General features: G+C 21.1%; 6 protein-coding genes across 6 annotated transcripts; 3 read left to right on the forward strand and 3 right to left on the reverse strand.

The window, feature by feature from the left end:
- Positions 1–443: 443 nt before the first annotated feature.
- On the forward strand, positions 444–4198 carry SRAE_2000164300 (Alpha/beta hydrolase2; the record flags this gene model as incomplete). The annotated part of the gene is made up of 7 exons (XM_024652619.1): positions 444–451; positions 492–678; positions 716–1106; positions 1350–1362; positions 2849–2920; positions 3015–3116; positions 3163–4198. 7 exons carry the CDS (start codon positions 444–446, stop codon positions 4196–4198), a joined length of 1809 nt encoding a protein of 602 aa, XP_024506177.1.
- An 842-nt stretch (positions 4199–5040) lies between these two features.
- Positions 5041–5264, forward strand: SRAE_2000164350 (Mitochondrial import receptor subunit TOM7 family-containing protein; the record flags this gene model as incomplete). Its single annotated transcript, XM_024652620.1, has 2 exons — positions 5041–5140; positions 5188–5264. 2 exons carry the CDS (start codon positions 5041–5043, stop codon positions 5262–5264), a joined length of 177 nt encoding a protein of 58 aa, XP_024506178.1.
- A 1937-nt stretch (positions 5265–7201) lies between these two features.
- SRAE_2000164400 (ADP-ribosylation factor 1) lies at positions 7202–7918 on the forward strand (the record flags this gene model as incomplete). The annotated part of the gene is made up of 4 exons (XM_024652621.1): positions 7202–7349; positions 7397–7507; positions 7555–7679; positions 7757–7918. The coding sequence occupies 4 exons, from the start codon at positions 7202–7204 to the stop codon at positions 7916–7918; spliced, it is 546 nt and encodes a 181-aa protein (XP_024506179.1).
- Positions 7919–9027: 1109 nt separating this feature from the next.
- Positions 9028–10184, reverse strand: SRAE_2000164500 (Hypothetical protein; the record flags this gene model as incomplete). The annotated part of the gene is made up of 3 exons (XM_024652622.1): positions 9028–9817; positions 9913–10051; positions 10094–10184. The coding sequence occupies 3 exons, from the start codon at positions 10182–10184 to the stop codon at positions 9028–9030; spliced, it is 1020 nt and encodes a 339-aa protein (XP_024506180.1).
- A 1108-nt stretch (positions 10185–11292) lies between these two features.
- Positions 11293–11875, reverse strand: SRAE_2000164600 (Fer3-like protein; the record flags this gene model as incomplete). The annotated part of the gene is made up of 2 exons (XM_024652623.1): positions 11293–11575; positions 11634–11875. 2 exons carry the CDS (start codon positions 11873–11875, stop codon positions 11293–11295), a joined length of 525 nt encoding a protein of 174 aa, XP_024506181.1.
- A 328-nt stretch (positions 11876–12203) lies between these two features.
- Positions 12204–14391, reverse strand: SRAE_2000164700 (G protein-coupled receptor, rhodopsin-like family and Cholecystokinin receptor family and GPCR, rhodopsin-like, 7TM domain-containing protein; the record flags this gene model as incomplete). The annotated part of the gene is made up of 6 exons (XM_024652624.1): positions 12204–12247; positions 12487–12711; positions 12778–13489; positions 13608–13867; positions 13991–14150; positions 14212–14391. 6 exons carry the CDS (start codon positions 14389–14391, stop codon positions 12204–12206), a joined length of 1581 nt encoding a protein of 526 aa, XP_024506182.1.
- Between the last annotated feature and the right edge of the window lie 2975 nt (positions 14392–17366).

Consider the following 17366-nt stretch of genomic DNA (forward strand, 5'->3'; position numbering starts at 1 on the left):
TTCTTATATTGCCATTAATAACTTTTATTAAAAGAAATGAATAAGTTGTAATTTTAAAAAATGACAAGAAGTTTAAGTTAATATTTAAAAAACAACTTTTCTCACAAATATTGGTTAAATTACTTTATATATTTCTATGACTCAACTGCATATAAATAATTAATGGAAAAGATTAAAAATATTTTTAAAACTATTTGTTATTAGTTTTTAATGATGAATTTTTCAAAAGTCTTTTGATAAAGATAAATCTTTTTACATTTATATGTATAAAATAAAACTTCTATCATTATGTAACTATGTGAATGACATTTTGAATTTTGATCTTTTATTTTCTTATGTAATACCTTTTAATTCAATAAAACAACTATTATGATATAAATTAATTGACACATATCACATTCAACAAAAAAAAGATAGCATAGATTTTATTTTATACAAAAAAAATGTGCCGGTAAGTTTTTGCTAATTAAATTTTTAAATAATTTTTTTAGTATGACAATTACTCCTGTAAATTCTACAGATGACTATTTACATTTCAATAAAAACGATGAAAATTTTGTAACAATTCAACTGAATGAAAACCAATCTTATGAAAAATCATCAATTTTAAAAAATGATTCACTTTATACTACAATTGATGTAGACAAAACTTTTAATAATTACAATGGATTGACAAAGGTAAGTATATAAACATTTTTATATTGCTTATTTGTAGTTTCAATTTTTTTTCTTAATGCTTTTTATGACTCACTATGCTCTTTGTTCATTGTTATCTTTTTTCTCTACTGTTTCGGATATCAGAAAATTATTATGTTATCAGGAGCCATATTCTAAAGACTTGTTGACATACATTAATGCTAACATTGGTTTAATAATATATCTGTTTATATATTTATTATTTGCTATTGTCAATATTGTTAATGCCATTTTTATTTCTAAGGAAATACATGATCTGATTAGATATGATTTTTCAAAAAATGAGAAAATTTCAAAATACTTGAAATGTTTAAAATATACGAGCTATGTCCACATCATGTTAGCTGGAGTTATTTTGGCACATTTACGTTGGAATCCAAAAACAAGGCTTATTTTATTTGCTGGAAAAGGTTTTTTAATGGATATTTTTTCTAAATTAATTGTAAACATTATTTTAATTTTTTTATTATCACGAAATACCACCTCTAATGTAAGTGAGTATTAATTTTTTTTAATAAAATATTTTGTTGAATTCTAATGTAAAAAAGCACTTATTTCTATGTACGCATTTCGGCATCAATTTCCCCATTGACATTTCAATAAGCAGAAATAAACTCTTATATTGAAAATACAATTGTATTTTGAAATTTTAGGCCGTTCCCGGCGGTAAGTGCAATACCGGGCCGACCAATGAGTAGTGAGAAGCAAGCTTCAACAACCACTCAGGTCCCAAAAATCATCTAATCTCAAAACCATCAATGATGGTTGTACCAGAGATTAAGCTGATAAGAACAGATACTACACTTTGATCTGAGCTAAAAAGCTCGAGAAGCGATACCTTTCTTTGAATATTAAGTAACCCTAATAAAACGCAATTCTAAGGATAGTTGGGTTATACAACTTTTATACATTCTTACTACTATAATAAATGAAATAGTATATAATATAAAAGATATAAAATAGTTCTCTAGTATATGTTATAATCTCTAATATATATATATATATCTACAAATTTATTGAATATATGTATATTTATTCATTTTAACGACGTCTCTTTATGAATATTTTATTTGGAAAATTTCAAAATTTTTACCATAAGATAATATTTTATTTTAAAATCTATAAATGTTAAATGTTTTACAATAGTATCATTTGTTAGTCTTCTCCCTGTTAAAATTATACAATATGTAAAAAACTTATTAAATAAAAAAATTATTTTATTTTTGTTTATAAATTATTTAATAGTTAAAAAATCCATTAAAAATATAATTTGTCCAATGTTAACTAGACTAGTATATGTTAAAACAAATGTTTCTGTGATAGGACAAATGTTGTCCATTATTTTAAATGTCGATCGGCTTTTTTTTTTTATAGATTTTGAATTGTCTCTATATTACAAGGAGTTTCATAAATTCTGAAATTGAAAAAAATAACTATATTTTTTAATATTTTATGTTGGATATGGAAAATATTTTAAACAATTCTCTCTATAACTATTATAAATTTATAAATAATTTTTTTTTATTGCGTATATTAATAAACATTTTTTATTATTATAAGTTTTTTTAATATTAATTTTCGAGAAATCTCTATACATCTATAGAACATATAAATTGTTTAAAATATAAACAATTTCATGTCATTTTTTTATCTTTTTGAGATATTGATAATTAATAAAAACTATTTCATAACTGATAAAAGTCAGATTAGCATTTTTCTTCTTGGGATAAAATAAGAAATAAAGAATTAGAACATTTTTTTTTTCATTTTATTACTAAAATTTTTTAGAGTTCCTTTTTTTATTATATAAATATGATTATGATGTTAGAATATATATATTTTTTTTGAAATTTTATTTTTTCCTGTCATTTTTTACAATTTAACACGCCTAAATATATACATATATATATGTTTGTAATTTTTTTCACCTTATATTTTATTTATATATTTCTATCTTAATACTTTTATAGTATAAAATTTTTATCAATTTCTTTATTAATATCTAAAATATTTATTTACCATAAAATAGTCTATTTTATAATTTTTATAATATTTGTTAATTTTATTATATACATCGCCTTCTTTTTTTTTATGATTCAAAATATTTGAATTTTATTATTCCTTTTTTAATTTAATATTTATATTATTATAGATACTTAATGAAAAATTATAGTACCAAATATTATGTTGCTACTGGAAAATTTGTCTCAATGGTTTACTGGAAGTAATCTTTATGAAATAAATATCGATTCAGCAAGACTTCTTTTTATTTTTATATTTTTTTTCTTTATATTTAAATTTTTAAAAACTCATAGTAGTTCTTCAGTACCATTAGTTACAACATCCAATAATAATAAAGAAAATCATGAAGGTTTATCAATTAAAGAAATTCTTCAAAATTGTCCAATTTTAAATGAAAAGTATTTTTAATTATATTATATTTAAATTTATACTTTTTATTTTTAGATACATAGCACCATTATTATGGGGTAAAAATGGTCATATACAGACAGGAGCATACGGAATTTTAGGACATCCCCAATTACAAAGAACATACAATGAAAGATGTTTTGTTGTTTTAGATGATAATACTACAGTTATTTATGATATTTTTGAACCTATATCCAAATCATTACATGAAAAAAATATTACTCTTGCATTATGTCCAGGAATAGCTAATAATTCAGAGTCAAATTATATTAGAACATGTGTACATTATGCTCAACAACATGGTTATAGGATAGCTGTATTGAATCATCTTGGTTCATTAAAAGATGTTCAATTGACATCAAATCGTATTTTCTGTTATGGTGGTACTAAAGAATTGAAAGCTATGATGCTTGATTTATTTAAAAAATATCCTGACAGTAAATTTATTAATATTGGTTTTTCTATGGGTGCTAACATAACAACAAGATGGATTGGAAAATTGACAGAAGAAATGTCGGAAAAAATTATATGTGGTATGTCAATAAATCAAGGATATTGTGCTGTAAAATCATCGGTACTTCTTCATGATTGGGAAAATGGAAGGAGATTATACAATTATATTATTACAGAAAAAGTTAAACAAATATTGTGGAAGCATTATGATAAAGCTATAGCTCCACATGTTAAATCTGGATTGATTGATGAAGCAAAAATATGGGCTGCTTCATCTAATGTAACATTAGATGAACATTACCATAGAAGAGTTTATGGATTTAATTCTGTAGATGATTTTTACGAGTGGTGTGGATCAATTAATAGTATTCCTAAAATTAAGATACCTATGGTTTTTGTTAATGCAGAGGATGATCCAATAGTTCCAGAGCAATTGTATAATCTAGTCCAAAATATTTGTGAAAAGAAAAACAATTTAGCTCATGTATTAACAAAACATGGAGGTCATCTTGGATTTTTAGAAGGCAAAAGTTTGAAGCCAAATAGTGTTACATGGATAGATAGATTTATAGTTCAGTATGCTGATGCAGCAGTCACAGCTTATTATTCACAGTATTAATAATATATTTAATAAAAAAAATAAATAATTATAATATATAACATATTGTCATTTTTTGATTTTTTATTTTCAAAAGAAAAAGTATAAATGTGAAAATAATTCAGATGAGAAGAAGGTTGATTAATTAAAAATGAAAGCCTTCTTGGAATATTAAAAAATATGTGGTAGAACAATAGTGAATCTATTGTAACTTTTTTTCAAAACAATGAAAGTTGATTGAAAAAGAAATTAAGAATTCAAGATATTTACTTATATTCACTAATTTTATAATAATATTTTTAATGTGATATATGTGTATTCAATTACATATATTGTAGCAAAATTTTTTGCTTGATGAATTTTTTTATACCGTCTTCTTAGTTTGTTTGCACCAAATACTACAACTTGCATATTTTTTGCATTTGTATTAAAAGATAAAATTTATTTGTTTAAAACACAATAAAACTTTTTATAAATTAATGTAAATTAATTTAATTTTAATAAAAAAGATTTAAAGAAATTTATAATTTAGTTTTGTAAATAAATTTCTTCAATATTATCTTTACCAACCTGTTAACAAGACTAATTTCTTGAAATTAAAAAAAAAAATTTATGTTGCTTATGATTTTAATCAAATGAAAAACAACATGCTTTTTTAATTTATGTTGATTAAGGAAAAGTAATGGTAAAAATGGAGATAATTTATGAATCACAACAATATGGTGGAAATTAATAATTATGTCTCATACGGATTCTTGGAATATAGTCAATAGTAGAATTGTTAAATTACTTAATTTTTTAATAATAAAATTTTTTTTTTATTTTTTAAAAGTACTATTAAATTATTTTATTTTAGATTAACAATGAATTTGACACCTTCACAAAAAAATGCAGTCAATACTATTGGTACTGGAATTAGAATTGCTGTACAATATGGTTTTGTTCCGTTTGTTATTTTTCTTGGTATATTAAAATTATTTTGATTTATATATATTTATTTATTTTTTTAGGAATAAGAAATGGTTCGGATCCACTTCAAAATGGAGAAGTTGTGCCAATTTCTCTTCTCTCTCTTCTTTGGGGATAAAAAAATTTTTTAAACTTGATAGTCATGTTGTAGAGATTATTTAATGTAAAATAAATTTTGTTTTTTTATTGTTTGTTTCAAAAAATATGTTTAAAGTATATTTTATATTAATAAAAAATATCTGTCTAATCGTGTTTTTATTTTATTTAGCCTAATATACAAGTTTCAATAGTTAAAATCACTATATGATCATTAAATGATACATGCTAACATTTAATAAACTATGAAAAAAATTATGTAAATGAAAAAAAACAATTAAATATCTAAAAAACAAATTTCATAGCCTGCTAATTTATATACAATTATTATGAATTATTGCCACGCAATTTAGTATTATCTTATAGCCATACTATATAGATGAGTGATAACAAATATTTAGAATGTGCTTATGTATACATTTAAAAATTGGATAAACTATCAATTAATAATTTGGTATATTTGAAAATATAAAACTACAAAAAAATAAAAATCTTTTTCTTTTATATCACATAATATTTCATTTACTTTTACTTTATAAATTTAATTTTTTTTTGTATTAGTTAAAATTTCCCAAAAATTAAATAGCATGATATTATTTTAATTTAAAATATTTATTGATATTTTCCATTAAAACAAAGTAAAAGTGAGAGCCATCATTATTTTAGAATATTTCATCGTTTAGTATTGCCCTTATAATATAAAACAATCTAAAATTTTTCATACTTCCTATATTTCTAAGATATTTTTAATATTTTTAAAGATATTTAAAAATTAAATTAATGTCTTTGGTTGTAGACAAATGGTTTTTTTCCTTTTAATTATTATAAACCTAGATAATACTATAATATTGTAAATTGAATAGATAATTATTTTTATTTTTAAATATATTTAATTATTAAAGTTAAATGATTATAATTGTTTCGCGAAATGTAATGATGTTTAAATGAGAGTAAAATTTAATGGAAACACATTTAAATATAAGTTATTTCCACCTACTCTCCTTATTAAAAATTACATTATGTTCTTATTATTATCTATAAATGACATGATATAATTTCAAAGCTAATTTATGTTAATAAGTTTTTTTTTTTTATATTTTTAAAACAAAATATACAATTTGTGTTTTTTTTTGTAATTAATTAATTTACAATGGCCAAAAAATTACATCTACTTAATCCCATGTTGCTACAATATTAAAAAAAATACGCCTGGTGAATTGTACCACGAGTCATTCTTACTATAATTATATATCGATTGTGTCGTATCGACCAACGTCTATCTTTGTTCCAGTTTTGGAATGGGCGCAGTTCGAAGTGACGTGTTTTATATTCTTTACTATCCGTTGATCGTATTTTGTAAAACAGTTGCATTTTATAATTTTCTTATCATAGGTTCATTTTGTTTTTATTATTGGTCACTCATATTTTTATTTACATTATTTATAAAACTTTCATTAAAAGTATTTTCAATACAAAAATATTATTTTATTCTTGCACATTTTTGTAAATGCGATGCTTGTTCTATCAATGACATAATTATTTAGGGCAGCCTGTCATTGCTAGGAAAAATTATTGATGTTAAGATTAATAGTATATTTGTTTTTGTAATAGTGTATAGTTTAATGCTTTCAATCATATAGCCAAGATTTATAACCAGGAAGAAAAAAATTTTTTTTTAATACAATTATCAAATTTCTAGGTCACTGAAAATGTTTTAAAATAATTAAAGTGCGAAAAACCTCTTTTTATAGTAAAATCATTTCATCACCTTCCATTAAGCCTGATGTTTCATTTTCAAATATACTCCATTTTCTCTCTTTGTAAATAGTATACGTAATTCGTTTTAAGAGTTTTTAGCTTACACGTATTCAGTTTTTTCTTGTGTAGTATTTTTTTCTGACACTACTAAATATTTGGATATTTTAGTGTTTCTACTATATCTTACTATAATTGATTAGTATGGGTAATGTTTTTGGGAATCTTTTTAAAGGCCTTTTTGGCAAAAAAGAAATGCGCATTTTAATGGTTGGATTGGATGCTGCTGGTAAAACAACCATTTTATACAAACTGAAACTTGGTGAAATTGTTACTACTATTCCAACAATTGGTAGGATTAAATAGATTTTTCAATTATTTTGTATGTAATTATTACAGGATTTAATGTTGAGACTGTCGAATACAAGAATATTTCCTTTACTGTATGGGATGTCGGCGGTCAGGACAAAATTCGTCCTTTGTGGCGACATTACTTCCAAAATACACAAGGTAAATTTCTTTTATAATATTAAAGTTGTTTTACTGGTAATTTTTAGGATTGATCTTTGTTGTTGACAGTAATGATCGTGAACGTGTTGGTGAAGCCCGTGAAGAGCTTATGAGAATGTTGGCTGAAGATGAACTCAGAGATGCTGTTTTACTTGTATTTGCTAATAAACAGGCAAGTTATTCATATACTTATTTTATTTTTAAAATTTAAATATTTATTTTAATAACAATATATATATTATTTTGTAGGATCTTCCAAATGCTATGAATGCAGCTGAAGTAACAGATAAACTCGGACTCCACTCGTTGAGAAATCGCAATTGGTACATTCAGGCAACCTGTGCAACAAGTGGAGATGGTCTTTATGAGGGTCTCGATTGGCTTTCAAACCAACTCAAGAACAGAAATTAAATATTTCTAACATTAATGTTACCAAATAAAAAAAAAACTTCTTTTTATTTTTATTAGAATCAACACTTTCGACTTTGTCAAAAACAAGTTGCACTGATTCTATCCATAATGTGTATACATACATCAAATAAGTAATAAATATAAAAAATTTCAATTGTTACATACAAATGTATGAAGTAATTAAATAGTTAAACTTATTTTATTGAAGATGTTATTGTAGAGTTATTGAAGGTTATTATTACTATAAATGAAATTGGTTATTTTTTTTTAATTGTTTTAATTATTCAATAGTATAAGAAAAAAAAATGTATTTTATCTCTATATATTAAATATAATATTCGATTGATTAATTAATTGGATGATATTTTTCATTAATTAGCTATGAATTGTAGGATTATTTACATTTTAACATATATATATTTTTGTATTTATTAAACAAAAATTCTAACAAACACAAAATGTATGCTGTTGTATAATTTGAAGTTTGTTTTAGTACTCTTAAAATACATAAGTTACTTTTTAATAATAGATTTTATAATACTATTTACAAGTAAAAGTGATTTTGTTTTGTATTAAAAGATTGTAGAAAAAAAGTTTTGTATTAAATTAAGTACTTTACAGCTTATCTTTTCTATAGATGATTTTATATTTATTTTATTAGGAAATGATTTATAAATAGTAATCATCTTAATTTTTTTAATCTTTTTTGAAATATTATTAATACAATAATTCTAAAATACTAATTTAATTTCAATAATAAAAAAATAATTTTTTAATATTAGTAATTAATCATTATATATATTTATATAATAAAATATGTAATATTTTTTTTCTAGTCATTAATTTATTAATTTAAATTGATTTCATAAATTATTTCAAATCTTTTACTATAATTTTTTTTCATACAACTTTGTCAAAATAATATATTATTGTCAATAAAAGTACAAATTAAAATATTATAATTAAAAAAAAATTGTTTTTTAAAAATTGAACTAATAATTAAAATTAAAATAACATTTTATGTTATTTAATTATCAAGTTTATTTTTATATTGACAATATTAAAAAAAATATATTAATGTTAATGTATATTAAAAGATCAACAATTTATTATTCTTCATTTAAAATAAAAGTTGATGGTTTTTTTGCAGCTTCAAGACTTTTTTCATCCAATATAATACATAATTTTATTTTGGATGGATCTTTTTCCATTACTTTGACAAGTAAAGCATTATTAGGTTGAATGTTATTTTCACCACCTTGTTTTTTTCTAATTCCCCTCTGAATTTGTCCGATTTTTTTAACTTTTTTTTTCCTTCTAGTTGTTGTTTGACTTTTTTTTAATTCCAGAAGCATTTGTTGTTCTTTTTTATTTTTAAGATCATCTTCTCTTATGGAACAATAGGTAAAATATACTCTTTTTCTATATCTCCAACGACAATTATATAAACTTTTACAAAATCGTCTTTGTGTAACCATAAAATTGTATATTGGAACTGTCATTAATCGTAAATATAACTGTGCAACAGCAAATATTAATGATAATATTGCTAAAATTCTTATTAAAATTGGTTGTTTTTGACCATATAATTTTTCTTCATTATATCCACCATAATCTGCTGTAATTGAAAATGATGCATTAAGAAGTAGTACCACACTGGTAGCATATTGGAATATCATTTGTACCCGTAATAATTTATGATTTTTTTCATTTAGTGCAATAATAAACAATAATTTAAAGGCAAAAAATACTCCTATTTCAGATAGTGTTAACATGAAAACCATCCACTGTAAATACATATATCGTGAATTTGTATTTATAAATATACCAAAATGGATTATATTAAGAAGAAGACAAAATAAACCAAAAAAACATTCTATTCCACATACAACTATTCCCCTAAAATAAAATAATTAAAAATATTATTTATTAATATATTTGCCTTTCATAATAATAATTAAAACCAAAAAAATATCTTTTTTTTTTCTACTTACCAAGAACGTGTAGCTGGTACAGAATGACTTTTCCAAAAAAATGGCATTTGAAATTTCATTGAAGATGAATCATAATTTTCTATTCCAACCATTTCAACAACTTCTACTGGTGTCCATATTGGCCATTCAAATTTCATTTCTAAATATAATTTAATTACAAAATAATTATTATATAACATACGAGTAACATCAGCACATTCTTCCCATTTTTTTCTTAACCATTTTCTTACTCTAATTAAAAAATTTCTTATATTTTCTTTTGCAATATCCATTATAATATTAATTTACACATATATATATATTATAGTAATAATAATAAAAAAAGTAGTAACATGTATTAAAATATAATAAAAAATTTATTAAATTATTAAATAATTTTTATAAAATTAATAATTTAAAAGTATATTTTAAGTATAAAAGCTAAGAAACTTTATCAATACTTCCAAATTAAAGTATTTTTAAAATTAATTAAATTAGAATTATAAAAATCAAATATACAAAATCTTTCAACTATAGAATCAATTCCTTAATATTTTACTTGTTAGAAAACATCATATACACTAGTTTTGTATATATCTATTAAAGACGCCCAAAATATATACATATATACATACATATTTTTATTATACCTTTAGTTAATTTATGAGATGTTATTTATTGTACCCATATATAGAAAAGCAATCATAAATATAATTTTGTTATTTAATGAGAAGTACTACATATTTGATAATTGATGGTGCGGAAGTTGATTAACCGAAAAAATTTTCTAATTTAAATAAAAATTTTTAATAATACCAGAATAAGATATTAATTAACGCATAATAAAAAATATTTATAATGTTATTTCCTTTACAATGTCAATAGATATATTTATCAAAATATAACAAATTTTATATTAATAAAAAAAAATGTATAACATAATATAACATTTATATTATTAAATTTTTTTTTCCTTCAAAATATCTTCTTCTTTTTTTTTAAAATTTTTTATTTATTTAGATAAAATTTAATAACAAACCATTATTATTTTTTTTTACCCTTTATCTATGTTTAAATCTATTTATTTTATATTTACCAATCTGATTAATTAAGTGCCTCTTCAATCAACCATCTTGCGCAACTTCTCATGCTCAAGATAATAGAAAAATAGTTAAATTGTAACTGAGGTTTACTTAGCTCATTATGATTATTATTGTTACATAAAGATTTCAACTCAATTGAATGAGAAAAACATCTAATAATATAACAGCTGATTTTGGAAATGTAAAGTTTTATTTAATATAAAAAATAAACAAATTTTATTAATAAGATTATTTGGATAAAATGATAACAATGTTATATATTATTAGATATATAAATTTATATTAATATAAAATATTATTAATGTGGTATCCAGACTTTGGCATTTAATATATGTTTTTCATCTATCTTATCTTCTTTTTCTTCAAATTTTGAATTACCATGTTTTTTTTTGTTATTTAATTTTTGAAGATCAACAATATTTACCATTGCATATTTCTTGTTACTTTCAGCATTTTGGAGCATTTTATGTAACTGTTGAATATATGATATAGCATGTTTTAATGTATCAACTTTTGAAAGTTTTTTTTTATATGATAATGATGGAAGTTTTTGGCGTAACTCATCAAAACCTTTATTTAAACTAAAAATATATAAATAAATTATTATAAAATATAAATAAATAAATAAATAAATATTACCTTTTCATTCTTTTTCTTTCTCTTTCATTTGCTGCATCCCTCCTAGCCTGACTTTTATAATTACCCTCATTATCAGTATTTAAATAATTTAGATTATTAAATGATACCTCATTTTCATGATAATAATATTGGTAATCTTTATAATAATTATTTTCATTTTTTTCTATATTATTAGGATAAAAATCTTCTGGACTAGATATTGGATATTGAAAATTAGGAGAATAAAAATTTGGATAACTCATTTTAAATAAAAAAAAAAAAGAATTTTTTTTTAATAAATTAAGAAAATGATTAATAAGTTATATAATTTCTTGTTGAACTTTTAATAGGTATCAAGAATGAGTAATGTTTTGTTTCAATTTTATTATTACTCATTTTATACTCCCATCAATGACAGTTGTCATTTAAGGATGGTTAAACAATTATCAAATCAAATAATAATAGGCGTTTCATTGATCATGTTAAGCTTCTTATTATTTTATATAAGTTATAGACAAATATAATACAGTGTCAATTATGAATGTTTCAAGTATTTTCATGAACTATTATATTATATAATTAAAAGGGTCACTAAAAGGTAAAAAGAATGAATCTATTTATTATACTTGAGATCTCTAAATAAAAATAATATCTTAATATGGTATTTATATATTTAGATGTTTGCTGTTGACATACAAACATTAACTTTTTCAATTTTTCATGTCTTTTCTTTTTTGTTGAAAAATTTAACTTGCCATGAAAAGTTCATTTGTTCTTTAAATGCCAGGAAAGAAAAAGTTTTATTTAACAAGTTTTTTTTTGTCATATTTTTATTTTTAAACAAAAAAAAAAATGTTTTGCCTCTATAATATACCTGTTACATCACAATTTGTGTACTCTTGTTTTCCTGCTTTCTTTTTTTCATCTGATATTATTGATGTGTAGTCATTGGTACTTATAGAATGACGATATTGTTTTTTTACTTGTTTTGGTAATGGTGGTTTTCCTTCTTTATTATTATTGTTAACCCGTAAATTGGAATTGCTATCCGTTGTTCCAAGATCATGCCTTAAAGCATATCTAGCGTGATTATGTTTATCTTAAAAAAAATTATAAATAAATAATATTTAATTAAATTAAAATTAAATAATTTAAAAAAACTTACCTTTGAAGTTTATTGGACGACGATCATATTTTTTACATCCCATCACATGTAATAGTGCATTCCTAAATTTAGCATTTAAAAAACAATAAGTAATTGGATTTGCACATGTTGCAACATAAGAAATTGATGTTAAAATTAAATTCATATTATCATTCCATAATGTTCCATCTGAAAAGTAGTCAGAAGCTGATACCAAAAGCCAGTAAATATAAGTGGGAGTCCAACAAATAAAAAATATAATTACAATAACAATAAGCATACGAATAAGTCTTTGTTTAGTTAATATTATTTTTGATGAGTGTGTTGATCTTACTGTTGTTTCTAGTGTTGTTACAGAAAATTTTCCATAAACTTGATTTGGATTTTTATCTTTATCATCATTAGTATTTTCATATGGTGAACCATGAATAAATGTTGATGTTGCACTTCTTCCATTAGATGTTAATTTTTTTGACTCATCATTTAATAATTTTTCAGTAGCTGGATTACGAGAAATTTCATAATTACATTTTCGTTTCACTGAATCTATTGAAATTTTAGATTGTTTTTTATTGATTTCACTTATTTGAAATGATGAAATATCATTATTACTTTCAATTCCTATAGCAGCAATATCCATTTTTATTCCCATTTTTAATGAAGAAATTACATATCCATATAATACACCCATTAAAATTAAAGGAACAACTAATAAAACAATTGTAACATATATCTAAAATAATATAAAATATATAATTTAAAAAAAAATATCTTTTAATATATAAAATTTTTAAAACAGAAAAATTTTTATCATTTTAAATTAAAAAAAATATAATTACTAATATACTTACTTGATAAAAAAATTTTGTCTTATATGAAGCTGTACTTGTACACATTTTCAAGTCAGGATTTTCAGGATCATAAGAAATATTTTCAATATTAAAAAGAAAACCAAGATTAACAACAAAGGCAACTGACCATACAATACATATCATAAGACAGGCATGTGATTTTGTCTGAACCAGACGTGATTGAAATGGTTTACAAATAGCAATATAACGTTCCATTGCAATGGCAGCCAAGGTGTATGCCGAAGCAGAAACTGATACAGCTGAAAAATAACATTATAAATAATTACAACAAATATTTTCTACTTAATTAGTTACTATTATTTTTTAAAATGTTTTTCAAAAAAAAAAAGTACATTGCACGTTAATTTATTTTTAATACTTACGTTGTGTATATGAAAATATTATACATAATATGTCTCCAAATAACCAACTTCTATATATTGTTTGAATTACAGTAACCGGCATACAAATTACAGATAACAAAAGGTCTGATAAGGCAAGATTTAAAAGATAAAAATTGGTTGATGTTCTCATATATCTTGTCTAAAAAGATTTTTAAAAAATTATTAATATTATACAATAAAAAAAAAAAGAAGTAACTTACTGATGTTAAAACATAAACAACCATAAGATTGCCAAAAACAGAAAGACAAAAAATAACAGAACAACAAACAATCCAAGCAATATAAGTTATCTCTAAATGAGGAAGTAAACTTTTTTCATAATTATTATGTAACGGTAAATTATTATCAAATCCATTTTCTCCGCTATCATTGTAATTCATGTTTTTGAAGAAATTCTACTTTGGTAAATTGATAAAACAAATATATATAATATAATATATATATATTAAAAAAAACAAATTACAATAGTATATAGAAGAATTCTTTTAGACACATGCCTTGCAGCTGTATCTATTTTTGCTCTGATATATTATCTAATAACTAAAATATTTTTTTTTTTGTCACTTATATTTTCTTTGTTAGATATATAAAATATTTAGAAATATAATTAAATAGTTGTAACTAAAAATAAAATTTAATAGTTTAGAATATAATTTTTACTAGTTTATAAATTTTAAAATTATATAAACTATAATTATATAATATATCTTGTTATTTAAAGTAAATACTTATCAATGATAATGAAAAAATAAATATAAGTATTCATATATTCCACATATGAACAAATATAATGGTAAATTTAATATGTTATAATTGTATTATTAAAAAGTTACAAAAAACTAATAAACATTATATTTACAAATTTTTGATAAAATAAATTAATAATTATACTTTAAATTTTTCTATAATATCAAAGTTGAAAAAAAAAAATATTTGTTTAAATAAAGTATAAAAAAAAGGATTAAAAATAAATAAGGTTTTGGTAATAAATAGGAGGGTAAAAATTATGAAAATGATAATTAAATTGCGTGGCAGATGGGAAGACGGGACAAATATTTGGATATATTAAAATTTAGTTAGATAAAATTACCTAAGATAAATAAATATGTCATAGTTAACTATAATATGCCCAAAAGTAATTGCTACAGAAGATATATATATAAAAAAAAACGTAACAAAAATTTTATTGTGAAAGAAAAATAAAAATTATTAAATAAAATAAAAATTTTTTTTGTTGTAATAAACATATTGAAGGAAATTGAAAAACAAATTGTATTGTTATAATAATAGATTTGGACGATTATAACAATCATTTACATTTTTATATCATTTTATATCATTAGAGCTGTGTACTTCTTATAAAAAGATTGACGTTTAAAAGTAAAATTACTCTAGGCATTATATTTTGTTAATGAATAATAAGTATAAGTAGGTTTGTTTAATGAAATATTTATCATTATATAAATATATAATAATAATGTAAAAAAAAAAATCTTAATATTTTAAATTTATCTTTATTAAATAATAGTACATTTATTTAATAATGAGAACGGCAAATGTCGATTATTTAAACAAAAACAATAATGAAAAATAGTTATATACTTAAATAGTTATCGAAAAAAATAATCTTTGAAAGTATAAAAAACTAAGAAACTAAAAAACAAATGGTCTATAAAAGCACAAACAAATTTTAAGATTTATAATTCTTAGTATGACAATTTTTAAATGATATCTTAGAAAAAAAAATAAATAAGAATTATATTAAGAAAAAAAAAATTTTTTTTTATTAATCTTTTATTATTTTATGTTAAAAAAAAAGACACTAAAATATTATCTTTTATTTGAAAAATATAAAGTTATATTATATAATTTAAGGTACATTAATTATTAAAGTATATTTTTATGAATATGTAATACTTCTTCTTAATAGGTGAAATAACAAATTTCAATAACTAAAAAATTTGGAAATAATTTATAAAATAATATGTACTTGAGTGTTTTTAAAATTTACCTATAAATAGTTATAATAACTATTAATGCTAGTATTATTAGCATTTTTCGCCCAATAATTATACACATAAGTTGTGAAACATATTATATAATAATTTTTTTTTGATTGAATAAAAATATTCAAAGAAGTTATTTTTAGAAGTAATTTTTTTAAAAGTCATCTATTATTTTTTTTTAACAAAAGTAAAAGAAATAGATAAATTATTGTTATGTTTAAATTATCAACAAAAATTCAATTTCAATATACTTCGCAATGAAGGATTAAAGACAAAATTTTAATGTTAACATTAGTACAAAGTAACAAATAATCACATCATCAATTATTGAAAACTTAAAGGAATTTTTAAATCATTTTTCTCATATAGTAAAAATTACTCTTTATTCAAAACATGAATAAGAAGCATAAATTTATTATAATCTTACACAAAACTTTTTTTTTTTTGTTTTACCATTTTAATATCATTATTTTAATAAAGATATGCAAGTCATTAAAATGTTTTGTAAAAGATAAATTTAATAAGGAAATGTTTAAGTATATTCTTCATTTAACTTAAAATTTATATAATACAAAGAAAATAGCATTTTTCTAATATATATGACAAAGCAACCGTCTACATTTTAGAGATATCCTTTAATATTGAATATGAAAATAGTTGTTGAGTGATGTTGTGAAATAATCAAAATTCAATGCATCAAACGTTGAATTGGACTCAAGGGATTTTATAGAATTTAGTTTTGTATGACAAGATGTGTTTACAAATTTTGTTATATTTCAAATATAAATATATATATATGGTTAGGATATGCTATATAAAACAGACTCAATATTTCATAAAAATATTATGTATGCTAAAATTCGAATTTTTAATTAATGTATTTGAAAGTACAATGTTTTATTTTTTATTACAGAGCTAAATACAAGTAAAAACTATAATATGACAGTCACAAGTAGGCATAAAGATTGAATTTCTTTAAATAAAATATTATTTTTTAAAGTTTTTAAAAATGAAAAAAAATATTAAATAAAATATATATTTAAAATAAACAAAAATGCAACAACAAAATAGTTTAAAATGATGAATTTTAATAATTTAAATCATTTTGACAGTAGTTGAAAAATGATACAAAATTACAAAAAAAAAAAGTAATAAAATTAAATGCTTTGTTGTTTGATCTATATATTATATAACTAAAATATAAAATAAAACAACATAATAAATTTAAAAAAAAAGTATGTATTAGCTCAGTTATTTTTGACAAAAATTTAACTATTAATTTTAAGAACAATTCTATTCATTTAACTAATATTAATTATATATTAGTTGTTTGATTTAAAAACAGAGAA

The sequence above is a fragment of the Strongyloides ratti genome (assembly GCF_001040885.1).
Source record: "Strongyloides ratti genome assembly S_ratti_ED321, chromosome : 2".
Taxonomy (NCBI): domain Eukaryota; kingdom Metazoa; phylum Nematoda; class Chromadorea; order Rhabditida; family Strongyloididae; genus Strongyloides; species Strongyloides ratti.